Here is a 14,208-nt window from a genome sequence, read left to right on the forward strand (position 1 = left end):
GTATGATAAATATTTTATAAGTTCACAAATCAATTAAAAAATAGCATATTGGTTACTATCTCAGAAATTTTTGATTGATAGCACTGGCTATTTCTGAGACTACAGAATTTTGAAATAGATTTTGATCTTCCCCCAATACTCTGTTTTGTGTTACTGAATGAATTAAAAAAACTCTCAGCAATGTTAGCACTGACTATATTAGCTGCTGGATATAATTTTTATCCAGTTGAAGCCATTTACTTCTAAAGGAGGAAGCCCGAGTGCCTATATTTATTCTAATTCAAGAAAGCATGAAGTACAATAAGTTACTATATTTATTTAACCCAAGAAGAAAATAAATGAAGACGATGCATATTCTTCTCCTTTATTTACTCTAATATTCTTTAACAAATTTCCCAGAGCCTGAAGGAATATGAAGTCATGCCTTCCTAATTCACACTTTGTCAGCAACCTTGCACTGAAAATGTGTGATAGCTACTTTGTTCAAGTGCTAGAGGATGCAGGACAAGATTCATCTTGTTGCTCCAGCCAGTATTACCATGTGACCTTGGGCATAATTCCTTGTTTCCATAATAGGAACCTGGTATTTATTTGTACCATCTGCCATTTAGTGAAGGAAATTTACATATGTAATAGAACATAATTTATTGTGATTCAGAGTTAAGTAACATTTACTCAGTGACAGATACCATAAGAGGCATTTTATATCTTCTCTCCTTTTACATACTGAGAGTAGAGATTAAATTTTAAGTTTCTCTTAGAAATATTACAATGCCATCTATGGAAGTTGAGTCTACAGGAGGATCTCAGATGAAAACAGTCAATGCTTTCTTATGGATGATGCAGGCATGACTCAGTTGCCTAACAATGTAGTCAGGCTATAAGGGACATATGATGAATCAAACCCTCTTCATACCTAAGTTCCTGTATATGTACATTAAAAAACAAATACAAGAATATTAAAAGTCAGCATAAGACATTAAAATCTAAGATTTTATATAAAATATATAAGATATTAAGAATATTAAAAGATTATAAAACATTAATATTCTTCTGTGACCTACACAGTATCTAGGGCACTAATGAATACATTAGTAAGAGCAGCAGTGAAAGAACAGGTCACTGGATAACATAAAACACTACACAAATGCGAACTCAGTCCCCTCACAGCATTCTTAACTCACTAAAAAATGAAACACATACAAAACACTAAAATTGTTAAAGCCCTTCAGGTTATCTGTCACTTGCAATAAATTCTAAACCACAAACTGAATCACCTCTTTGGGTTAACACTCTCTTAACAGATTGTTTTTAAGTGCTCTTTTTCTGCAAAATTGTTAATACTTCATTGGTCAGCACCTTTCTTCTACAAATTGACACCAAAAACCATATTTTTCTGTATGTATATTACACAAACATAATACATACTCATTTGTGTGTAAATAAAAACAAATCTAAAAATATGCATGTAAGCTGAGACTTCATTAATAAAATCTTACTTAATAGTTTAAGAGTTTAAAATGTTTGACAATAACAACAAGAAAAATTAGGGACACAATAGAAACACTAAAAATAGAAACCTAGCTAAATGTAGTACTCAAAACAAAAAGATTTCTATAAAATTACTGTATAAAGGTAGCAAACAATCTTAAGTAACTCATGCTCTATTTTTAAAACCAAAAGCATCCCATGAAAAAAAAACAACCAACAAAACAAAACAAAAAATCAAAACAACCAGTTACAGAAATCTGGACTCTATTAGAAAGTAGTTCTATATTCTGCCCTGTTTCATTTACAAGTTGATTTAATCTAATGTAAGATGTTAAAAATGGAAAGTATTTGGCAAAAAAATGTTGTTAAAGAAGGTAGCAATCAGAACACTTTTAAACTACTGGTGTTAATTCTAAAAATAACCTAACACAGTTTGGCTATTGTGGACATTGCTTCTATGAACATTGGGGTGCATGTGCCCCTTCTTTTCACTACATCTGTATCTTTGGGGTAAATACCTAGTAGTGCAATTACTGGGTCGTACGGTAGCTCTATTTTTAACGTCCTGAGGAACCTCCATACTGTTTTCTGGGGTGGCTGTACCAGCTTGCATTCCCACCAACAGTGTAAGAGGGTCCCCCTTTCTCTGCATCCTCATCAACAACTGTTGTTTCCTGACTTGTTAATTTTAGTCATTCTAACTGGTGTAAGGTGGTATCTCATTGTGGCTTTGATTTATATTTCCCTGATAGCTAGTGATACTGAACATTTTTTCATCTGTTAGCCATCTGTATGTCTTCTTTGGAGAAGTGTCTGTTCATGTCTTCTGCCCATTTTTTGACTTGATTATTTGTTTTTTGGGTGTTGAGTTTGATAAGTTCTTTATAGATCTTGGATACCAGCCCTTTATCTGTAATGTCATTTGCAAATATCTTCTCCCATTCCATGGGTTGCCTCTTAGTTTTGCTGTTTCCTTTCTACATCAAAAACTAATGATGTACTATATGTTGGCTAATTGAACATAATGATAATAATAATAAATAACTTAATATACATCAAAAACAATCCTGTCAAATAGGAATAGTTCCCAGGCTCAGCTGTTCGTAATTTGTAAGCAGATGGTTCTCAGATTCTAAGGGGTCAGCAGGCAATGAATAAACAAGTGTCTGTGAATTCCAATTAGAAAGCTCATTAATTTTTACCTGGCTCATTTTATTTCATATGAAATTTTAAACTATTTACTATTTTTCTGACTAAAAAAGCACAAACATACAAAAGCATGACCCCTACAAGATTCTGGACTGGTAAAATCGGAAATAAAGGTGTTTAACATTAATTTTTAAGTGATGATGTCATGTTCTACAAAAGAAGTATTGACTATCACTTCTCAGCTGCATGTGTACACTCAGACACGTACATCCGCTCCCACCAATTTATGGCACATAACAAATAGAGGCTGCCTTAAAGGATTTGAAGCTTTCAATGCAAATACAGATAGGTCTTCTGAGCTCATTGTTCTATAACTAAAATAACTTAAACATTATTCCCAGAGTCATCCTACAAATGTTGTGTTTTCCCTAGAAACTGGCTAATGGTGAACAGATTCAAAACCAGGTATTTGGATCACACCTATAAAATTTATTTTTCAAGTCCAGTGGTAAATGTTGTTTTTAATTTAACATTTTAGAATGAAAATGTCAGTCTACTTTATTACTATACTAGATAAAAATATCTGACTTACTGACTCTGGACCTCTGAGTAACTGGTTTTGCTTCTCTAAGTAAGACCAGCAGTAACTTAGGAGTTTCTCTCAATAGACCTTCTCACCAGTGGTTGTAATATGATGTCTAGGATGTCTCTAGGGTCTACATTCAATTCTCAAATAAAAATTTCAATTTCAAGGATGCTTTTTCTGCATCTTTTGAGAGGATCATATGGTTCTTGTTTTTTCTTTTACTTATGTAGTGTATCACATGGATTGATTTGCAGATGTTGAACCACCCTTGCAGCCCAGGAATAAATCTCACTGGGTCGTGGTGAATAATCCTTTTGATATACTGTTGGATCCTATTGGCTAGTGTCTTGGTGAGAATTTTTGCATCCATGTTGATCAGGGATATTGGTCTGTAATTCTCCTTTTTGGTAGGGTCTTTGTCTGGTTTTAGGATCAAGGTAATGCTGGCCTCATAGAAAGAGTTTCGAAGTTTTTCTTCCATTTCTATTTTTTGAAACTGCTTGAGAAGAATAGGTATTAATTCTTCAATTGTTTGGGAGAATTCCCTGAATTCCTGGCCCTGGACTCTTATTGATTGGGAGGTTTTTGATTACTGCTTCAATTTCCTTGCTGGTTATGTGTCTGTTAAGATTTCCTATTTCTTCCTGTTTCAGTTTTGGTAGTTTGTACGTTTCTAGGAATGAATTCATTTCTTCCAGATTGCCTAATTTGTTGGCATATAGTTGCTTCTAATATGTTCTTATGATGGTTTGTATTTCTTCAGTGTTGGTTGTGATCTCTCTTCCACTCATGATTTTATATTCTTTCTGATAAATCTGGCTAGAGGCTTATCGATCTCATTAATTCTTCCAAAGAACCCGCTCCTAGTTTTGTTGATTTGTTCTACTGTTCCTTTGGTTTCTATTTCATTGATTTCTGCTCTAATCTTTATTAATTCTCTTCTCCAGCTAGGTATAGGCTTTATTTGCTGTTCTTTCTCCAGCTCCTTTAGGTGTAAGGCTAGGTTGTGCATTTGAGAACTTTCTTGTTTCTTGAGAAAGGCTTGTATTGCTATATACTTCCCTCTTAGGACCATCTTTGGTGCATCTCAAAGAGTTTGAACAGTTGTGTTCTCATTTTCATGAATTTTTAAATTCTTCTTTAATTTCCTGGTTGACCCATTCATTTTTAGTAGGATGCTCTTTAACCTTCATGTATTTGAGATCTTTCCAAATTTCCTCTTGTGATTAAGTTCAAATATCGAAGCACTGCGGTCTGAAAATATGCAGAAAATGATGCCAATCTTTTGGTACCAGTTGAGACCTGGTTTGTGACCCACTATGTGATCTATTCTGGAGAATGTTCCACGCGCACTTGAGAATAAAGTGTATTCTGTTGCTTTAGGATGGAATGTTCTGAATATACCTGTGAGGTCCATCTGGTCAGTGTGTCATTCAAAGCCCTTGTTTCCCTGCTGTGATCTGCTTCGATGATCTGTCCATTGCAGTGAGTGGGTGTTAAAGACCCCTACTATTATTATATTATTATCAATGTGTTTCTTTCATTTTGTTGTTAATTGGTTTATCTAATAGGCTGCCCCCTGGCTAGGGGCATAAATATATATTTTTTAATTTTATTATGTTATGTTAGTTACCATACATCATTAGCTTTTGATGTAGTGATCCACGCTTCATTGTTTTCGTATAACACCCAGTGCTCCAGGCAGTACCTGCCCTCCTTAATACCCATCACCAGGATAACCCATCCTCCCACCCCGCTCCCCTCTAACACCCTCAGTTTGTTTCTCAGAGTCCGTAGTCTCTCATAGTCCATTTCTCCCACCGATTTCCCCCTCTTCATTTTTCCCTTCCTTCTCCTAATGTCCTCCATGCTATTCCTTATGTTCCACAAATAAGTGAAACCATATGATAACTGACTTTCTCTACTTGACTTATTTCACTTACCATAATCTCCTCCAGTCCCATCCATGTTGATGTAAAAGTATTCATCCTTTCTGATGGCTGAGTAATATTCCATTGTATATATGGACCACATCTTCTTTATCCATTCATCTGTTGAAGGGCATCTTGGCTCTTTCCACAGTTTGGCTATTGCAGACACTGCTGCTATGAACATTGGGGTGCATATGGCCCTTCTTTTCACTACATTTTTGTCTTTGGGGTAAATACCCAGGAGTGCAATTGCTGGGTCATAAGGTAGCTCTATTTTTAATTTTCTGAGGCACCTCCACACTGTTTTCCAAAGTGGCTGTACCAACTTGCATTCCCACCAACAGTGTAAAAGGGTTCTACTTTCTCCACAACCTCTCCAACATTTGTTGTTTCTTTCCCTGTCCATTTTTGCCATTCTAACTGGTGTAAGGTGGTATCTCAATGTGGTTTTGATTTGGATTTCCCTGATGGCTAATGATGATGAACATTTTTTCATGTGTCTGTTAGCCATTTGTATATCTTCTTCAGAGAAGTGTCTTTTCATGTTTTCTGCCCATTTTTTGACTTATTTGTTTTTTGGGTGTTGAGTTTGAGAAGTTCTTTATAGATCTTGGATACCAGCCCTTTGTCTGTAGTGTCATTTGCAAATATCTTCTTCCTTTCTGTGGGTTGCCTCTTTGTTTTGTTGACTGTCTCCTTTGCTGGGCAGAAGCTTTTTATCTTGATGAAGTCCCAAAAGTTCATTTTCCCTTTTGTTTCACTTGCCTTTGGAGATGTATCTTGAAAGAAGTTGCTGTGGCTGATGTGAAGAGGTTACTGCCTATGTTCTCCTCTAGGATTTTGATGGATTCCAGTCTCACATTGAGGTCTTTTACCCATTTTGAGTTTATCTTTGTGTATGGTGTAAGTTTACAATTGTTAGATCTTCTTGTTAGATAGACACTTTAATTATGATATAGTGTCCTTCCTCATCTATTATTACATTCTTTGGTTTAAAATCTAATTTGTCTGAAATAAGGATTGCTACTCCAGCTTTCTTTTGATTGTCCATTAGCATGATAAATGGTTTTCCACCCCCTCACTTTCAATCTGGAGGTGTCTTTGGGTCTAAAATGAGTCTCTTGCAGACAGCTTCTCAACGGGTCTTGCTTTTTTATCCAATTTGATACCCTGTGTCTTTTAATTGGGGCATTTAGCCCATTTACATTCAGAATAACTACTGAAAGAAATGAACTTAGTGCCATTATATTATCTGTAAAGTCTCTGTTCCTTTCTGGCCTATGTTAACTTTTGGGCTCTCTCTTCGCTGAAGGGATCCCCTTTAATATTTCTTGTAGGGCTGGTTTAATGATCACAAATTCTTTCAGTTTCTGTTTGTCCTGGAAGCTTTTTAACTCTACTTCTATTCTGAATGACAGACTTGATGGATAAGGTATTCTTGGCTGCCTATTTTTCTCATTTAGCATCTTGAATATATCATGCCAGTCCTTTCTGGCCTGCCAGGTCTCTGTGGATAGGTCTGCTGCCAATCTAATGCTTCTATCCTTGTAGGTTAGGGACCTTTTGTCCCTAGTTGATTCAGGATTTTCTTTTTGTCTCTGAAATTTGCAAGCTTCACTATTATATGTTGGGGTGTTGATCTATTTTTATGGATTTTGAGGGGGGGTTCTCTGTGCCCCTGGACTTGAATGCCTGTTTCCTTCCTCAGATTATGGAAGTTCTAAGCTATAATTTGCTCCAATAGACCTTCTGCCCCCCCTTTCCTCTTTTTCCTGGGATCCCAATTATTCTAATATTGTTTTTCTCTTATGGTATCACTTATCTCTTGAATTCTACCCTCATGATCCAGTAGTTGTTTATCTTTTTCTCAGCTTCCTTATTCTCCATCATTTTGTCTTCTGTATCACTAATTCTCTCTTCTGCCTCATTTATCCTAGGAGTTAAGAGCCTCCATTTTTTATTATACTTCATTAATAGCCTTTATTTCAACTTGATTAGATTTTAGTTCTTTTATTTCTCCAGAAAGGGATTCTCTAGTGTCTTCTATGCTTTTTTTCCAAGTCCAGCTAGTATCTTTATAATTGTTATTCTGAACTCCAGTTCATGATACTCTATGTGGATAATCTGAAAGACTCCATCTCAAAATTGCTAGAACTCATACAGGAATTCAGCAAAGTGGCAGGATATAAAATCAATGCACAGAAATCAGATGCATTTCTATACACTAATAATGAGAGAAAAGAAAGAGAAATTAAGGAGTTGATCCCATTTACAATTACACCAGAAACAATAAAATACCTAGCAATAAACCTAACCAAAGAGACAAAGGATTTGTACTCAGAAAACTACAGAACACTCATGAAAGAAATTGAGGAAGACACAAAGAAATGGAAAAACAATCCATGCTCATGGATTGGAAGAACAAATACTGCTAATATGTCAATGCTACATAGAGCAATCTATACATTCAATGCAATCCCTATCAAAATACCATTGACTTTTTTCACAGAGCTGGAACAAATAATCCTAAAATTTGTATGGAACCAGAAAAGACCTCGAATAGCCAAAGGAATGTTGAGAAAGAAAACCAAAGCTGGTGGCATCACAGTCCCAGACTTTAAGTTCTATTACAAAGTTGTAATCATCAAGACAGTATGGTACTGGCACAAAAACAGACACATAGATCAATGGAACAGAATAGAGAATCCAGAAATGGACCCTCAACTCCATGGTCAACTAATCTTTGACAAAGCAGGAAAGAATATCCAATGGAAAAGAAGACAGTCTCTTCAACAAATGGTGTTGGGAAAATTGGACAGCCACATGCAGAAGAATGAAACTGGACCATTTTCTGACACTATACACAAAAATAGACTCAAAATGGATGAAAGACCTAAATGTGAGACAGGAATCCATCAAAATCCTTGAGGAAAGCACAGGCAGCAACCTCTATGAATTTGGCCACAGCAACTTCTTGTTAGACAAAGGCAAAAATGATCTATTGGGACTTTATCAAAATAAAAAGCTTTTGCACAGCAAAGGAAACAGTCAACAAAACCAAAAGACAATCGACAGAATGGGAGAAAATATCTACAAATGTCTTATCAAATAAAAGGCTACTATCCAAAATCTATAAAGAACTTATCAAACTTAACACCCAAAGAATAATCTAATCAAGAAATGGGCAGAAGACACTCTCCAAAGAAGAGATACAGATGGCTAACAGACACATGAAAAAATGCTCCACATCACTTGGCATCAGGGAAATACAAATCAAAACCTCAATGAGATACCACATCACACCAGTCAGAATGACTAAAATTAACAAGTCAGGAAATGACAGATGTTGTCAAGGATGGGGAGACAGGGGAACCCTCTTACACGGTTGGTGGGAATGCAAGCTGGTGCAAGCACTCTGGAAAACAGTATGGAGGTTCCTCAAAAAGTTGAAAATAGAGCTACCCTATGACCCAGCAATTGCACTACTAGGTATCTACCCCAAAGATACAAATGTAGTGATCCGAAAGGGCACGTGCACCCCAATGTTTATAGCAGCAATGTCCACAATAGCCAAACTATGTTAAGAGCCCAGAAGTCCATCAACACATGAATGGATAAAGAAGATGTAGTATATATGTACAATAGAATGTTACTCAGCCATCAAAAAAATGAAATCTTGCCATTTGAAACAATGTGAATGGAAATAGAGGGTATTATGCTAAGTGCAATAAGTCAATCAGAGAAAGACAATTATATGATCTGATTCATATGTGGAATCTAAGAAACGAAACAGAGGACCACAGGGGAAGGAAGGGAAAAATAAAACCAGATGAAATCAGAAAGGGAGACAATCCATAAGAGACTCTTAATCATAGGAAACAAACTGAGAGGAGGGGGGTAGGAGATGGGGTAACTGGTGCTGGACATCAAGGAGGGCATGTGATGTAATGAGTACTGGGTGTTATATAAGACTTATGAATCACTGACCTCTACCTCTGAAACTAATAATATACTATATGTTAATGAATTGAATTTAAATAAAAAAATATATTAAAAAATAAATGAATAAATCTTTAAACAAAATTTCAATTTCAGAAAGTCTAGGTGGAATCTGATGTAATTATACCAACTCAGAGTAGAAATACCAGTCCTCTAATAATTACTGCATGTGCTAATAGTTGTTTTAATTTGTCTTTCCTTGCTATCCGATGGGGAAACAGAAAAACTTCTTTTCACTGGTAGATATAATCTTTCAAAATTGAGGTTTACAGGTAAAAATTAAAAGAGATAACTGGTAATGGAAAAGACTGTATACTACTGTTCAAAGATCATTAAACCTAACTGAAAGGAATAGAACCATGAAATTTATGAAAACTGGACACAAAAGCGAAGAGGACACCAAGTAAAGTGCCCTAGACACAACCTGGGTATTAAAGGAGTTCCGATTCATACAAAAGGGCTTCTTTGTGTCCAAAGCCTCTTACTACAACTGAAACTCATATAGGAAGAATCCTAATTCTTTAAAATGTTTTCTTGTAGAAGATATGTCTGTTTCTCAAGTCTTTAGACAGATTAGAATCTGGCTTAATTCTAGAGTTGTATTTAAAATAAGACCTCTTAATTCAATCATTTCTGACCCAGTGTCCTCTAATAGCCTCTTCACTGGACTCCCTACTATTATTCCTCACTGTCTTCAACCGACTCTTCACAGAGCAGGGAAGATCGTAAGAATAAACAAAAACACAAATCCAGTCATATCACTACTCAGCTCTAACAGCTTCCACACACTCTTTGGAATAAGCTCCAACCCTGACACTTTCTACAAGTCCCTGAATAACGTGACGTACTCACCACACAGTCAATTCCACCTTAGCTGTGCCAGCTTCTTTTCTGGCTCCTCCAAAGCTCCTTCCCACCACAGGGCCTTTGCATCTTTTGTTCTCTTCCCTAGAATGTTTTTCTTTTTCTTCTTTGTCTGTCTAGAACCTCCCAATTGATCCTTCGGTTCTCTGCTTAAAAGTGACTTCCTGTAAGAATTAGGCTCTTTATAATCTCCCACTCCTCCCATCCTCTGGCCTCCTATTGTTGGAACTTTACCTTCATCATACTTGTCATAACTGCAATTGAGCTACCATGTATTTAATGTCTTTTCCCAACCCTGTACTGTAAGCCCCATGAAGGAATAATTGTGTCTTATTTACTGCTGTTTTCCCAGTGCCGGGCATATTGCAGGAAATAAGTCACTGAAGGAAATATAATTTTGCTATGTGCTCTTGCATAAAGGCATGAAAATTAGTCTACCTCACAAAAAATCATGACTCTATCAACAATACATAGTATAACATTAACAAGTGTTTGTGAGAGTTTAACGAAGAAGCTGTTGAACCAAAATTTTTCGCAATCTTTTCATTCCCAAATACTCTAAATTTCCAATTAGGCTGCTAAGCTGGGAACATGTAGTGATGTTCCTTGAAAATATTCACAGAATTCAGTGTGACAGCAAAGTTTCCTGGATGGAAACAAACTGAGGCTCTCAACCAAAGCCAATCAGCATTCAAATGAATGAGTCATTAAAAGAAATTGTGTCTGAAAGGCCACCCAAGAAGAAATGGTAAGAAATTCAACCAGGGTTCTCTTGGATTTAGCTAATTCACTTACAACTTCAAATATGCTTCATAGAGGCAAGGATATGCAGAAACGTAAGTAAAAACTCAGGAGAGACCTGTGAAATAAGGATTTCCCATGATTATGCCCTTACTATAAAGAAGTTCCTGATGATGGTAGATATTTCAAAAAACTGTGGCATCTAAGATTCATCTAAATTAGTGATATAACCATTTGAAATCTGGCAGACATATGTAAGTCTACAACCTACTGATTCTGTTATCTGAGATCACTGTCAACTCTTAAACTTTAATAGAGGACATTTAGGTTTCTGTAGAATAAAAAGCTCCATAATTTAAATACCTAATGTAAAAAAATTTTTTTTAAATGAAGGGATATTTATTTTCAAGAAACCTTAACAAGGGGCACCTGGGTGGCTCAGTTGGTTAAGCAGCTGACTCTTGATTTCGGCTCAGGTCATGGTCTCGGGGTCCTAGGATCCAGCTCCATGTCGGGCTCCACCCTAAGTGGGGAGTCTGCCTGAGGATTCTCTCTCTCCCTCTGACCCTCCCCCTACTTGTGTGTGTACGTGTGTGCGCGTGCACTCTCTCTCTCTAAAATAAATAAATCTTTAAAAAAAGAAACCTTCAACTCAATAAATAATGAAGAGAGTAAGGGGAAAATATGAAGAAGAAAAAAATTAACAATTTAAGCTGATACCAAGAGGAGGAAACTCAAGGAGAATAAGAAGCACATGAATTGTATATTTTCTATCCTCTTATCTATCAACTCAAGACTTCCAAGAAATAAAACTGAAAGGATGAGAATCTACCATCATCTCCCTCAGTGTTTTTTACCTTACTCTTCTGATGGTGGGGAATGAGTGTGTGTGTGTGTGTGTGTGTGTGTGTGTGTGTGTGTATACAGTGGTGAAAGGAGGAAACTGACATCTGTTTCATGCCTGTGTCACGTGCTTACAGATGCTACACATGTGTTAGAGTCCGTCTTCGTAACCAACCCATGGAGATTACAGAAGTGAAATGACTGGCCAGCAATCACCTGGTGAGCATGTGGCAGGGGCAGGGGTGCTCCTCCCACACCACCACGCTGCCCTACTTGCCCTGGTTCCGTGGGAAATATTGGTCATTTAGTGTAATGTTTCCAGTTTTTTTCCTTTCCATTATTCCATCCAGATGAGTCTTCTTTCTCACTCTCTCAGAGCAATTTTATTAAGCTTCCCACTTTGTTCCATAGCTCAGAAATCAGGAAAAAGTAAATCTTTCTTCCCACACAACAGCTGCTTCTCTACCACATTCTAAATGGAACTGTTAATGAGACCTATGGTGTTTACCCCAAGCCCACCAGAGCTGAGAAGGAGCAGCTTGCATTGCCCTCAGTCATTCTCAGTGCCCAACATTTGCACACCTAGGACGTTCTTAGTTAAATCATTGTTCAGTATCAAAATAATAATCTATTTTCTAATTTAAATGATTGCTTTGTTTGACATATCCTTCCATTAGTAGCACTTCTTAAAACTTTCCTACCACAGTGCTCCTAAGAGCAGAGGAAACAAATCCATGCCACAGTAGCCAAAACTCACGAGAGATTTTGTTCAAGTCCTGCATTTATTTTAGAAATTCAAGTAAATTTTGCATTCTATTCCACTCAATAGCCTTGCTTTTAATTTCCCCCCTTGAGACTATCCACACTAACAATCTAGCAAATATCTCAGGTTTATTTTGTAGCGTCTCAGCACTCCCAAGCATACTCCTGGTGGATAGAGAATCTATTCTTTTGAGAAGAATGGTAATGTGGTCTTTAAGAGAGTACTATGAAATGGTAAGCTGTGGATAACAAAGCTTTAAATTTGTATGACACATTTCAGTAACTGATAGATTTTTAAAAAGTTATTGTCATTTGTGTTCCAATCTTATAAAAGTGAAAAATCAGTTATTTCCTCTACCATGGAAAGGGAAGTGTATGGAATTTATATAAATGTTAGTATATGGAATTTATATAAATTTAATATATTCTAATTTTTAGAATTCTGAAACTGAACTAATTTTATTTGTAAAATTTATATATGTGTTATTAACTGTTCAGTCTTTCTACTCTATTCTAATCTCAGATAACAAATACTAGAAGAAACACTTCATTTTTATATTTAGAAACTGTAAAATGTGGAAGTTGTAGTATAAAGTTGAAAATTACCTTGTTTTTCTATAACTGAGTATGAGGCCAAAAATCCTCGTCCAGAAACATGGATTCCACTCATGAACAGCACTGTAATTTCATTGCTTTTTGATTCAATTGAATGATTCATCTGCAATCCCAGACCACAGTATTTGCCTAGGAATGAGGAAAAAAAAGGTATTTGTTAAGACTCTCATAAAGTCAGTAATATTTACAATGTAGGTAAGAGCATCAGAATAATATACTAAACTGGACATTAAAGAGAAAATGAGGACTAGAATGTTTAGTGATTAAAAATCACATTACTCTGAAGAAAAAAAATGCCAAGTAATAACTAAATAATTTAAAGGGAAAAAAATGGTATAGGCATCAGTGATCTTACAAAGATTCAGTTTCTTGTGAAAGACATTTCTTGTATACTCTTTATAATAGTTGTGAGGAATTAAAAAAAATATCTTAAAGCATTTCATGCATGCAGGTGGCTCATAAACAAATGTATAGTTAATCAGTAATATTCTTAACATACTCCCCACAAGGTGCCCCTAGATTCCTGGGCTTAGGGCACCCCTTAAACCTTTTTCAAACTCCCCTCAATTTTTCTTCCAAGGATTGTTGAACTTTTAGTCAATCCCTTAGGTAATCACGCCCAGTCCTACAGCTTTAACTATGCTCTGACAATTCACATACACCTCTACCCAGACCTTTTCTCTTGAAGTTTAGGTGTATATATCCAACTGCCAACTTTTATCCTTTAATGTCTAATAGACATATAAAAATAACATACCCTCAATACAGATTAATAAAAGGGAAAAAGAAAAAAATTAGAGCAAAATATCCACCAATAACTAACAAAAATGCATTTTCTTATGTGCTTGGTAACCTAACAAATTCTAAATAAAGAATAACATTCCAAAAATGTTTTAGGTTGTGGCAACATCATTCTAGAATAAGAGTAATGGGTACTTCCACAAACACCATTTTTACGGACTACTTATGATTTTTTGAGTAAACTATCTTAAGGAATCAAGAAAACCCCAACAGAACTGGTAAGGGAGTTTAACAATGTCACAGGATCAATATACAAAAATCAATTATATTTCCACATACTAGTCACAAATAATCTGAAGTGAAATTTTTAAAACTTCATAACAGCATCAAAAATATTAAAATATTTAGGGATAAATATTTAAAAAAGAAAATTCAAAGGGTTCCTGGGTGGCTCAGTCAGTTAAGTATCTGACTCTTGATTTTGGC

The 14,208-nt window shown here is 35.8% G+C and overlaps 1 protein-coding gene across 2 annotated transcripts in view; it reads right to left on the reverse strand.

The window, feature by feature from the left end:
* The window catches only part of DCBLD2 (discoidin, CUB and LCCL domain containing 2), a 91,649-nt gene that overhangs the window by 31,614 nt on the left and 45,827 nt on the right, over positions 1-14,208 (reverse strand). For both annotated transcript variants that reach the window (XM_036089919.2, XM_036089921.2), the window contains exon 3: positions 12,973-13,110. In XM_036089919.2, the coding sequence (XP_035945812.1) occupies positions 12,973-13,110 (138 nt within the window). The remainder of the gene's footprint in view (positions 1-12,972; positions 13,111-14,208) is intronic.

Source organism: Halichoerus grypus, chromosome 1, assembly GCF_964656455.1.
Source record: "Halichoerus grypus chromosome 1, mHalGry1.hap1.1, whole genome shotgun sequence".
Lineage (NCBI taxonomy): Eukaryota > Metazoa > Chordata > Mammalia > Carnivora > Phocidae > Halichoerus > Halichoerus grypus.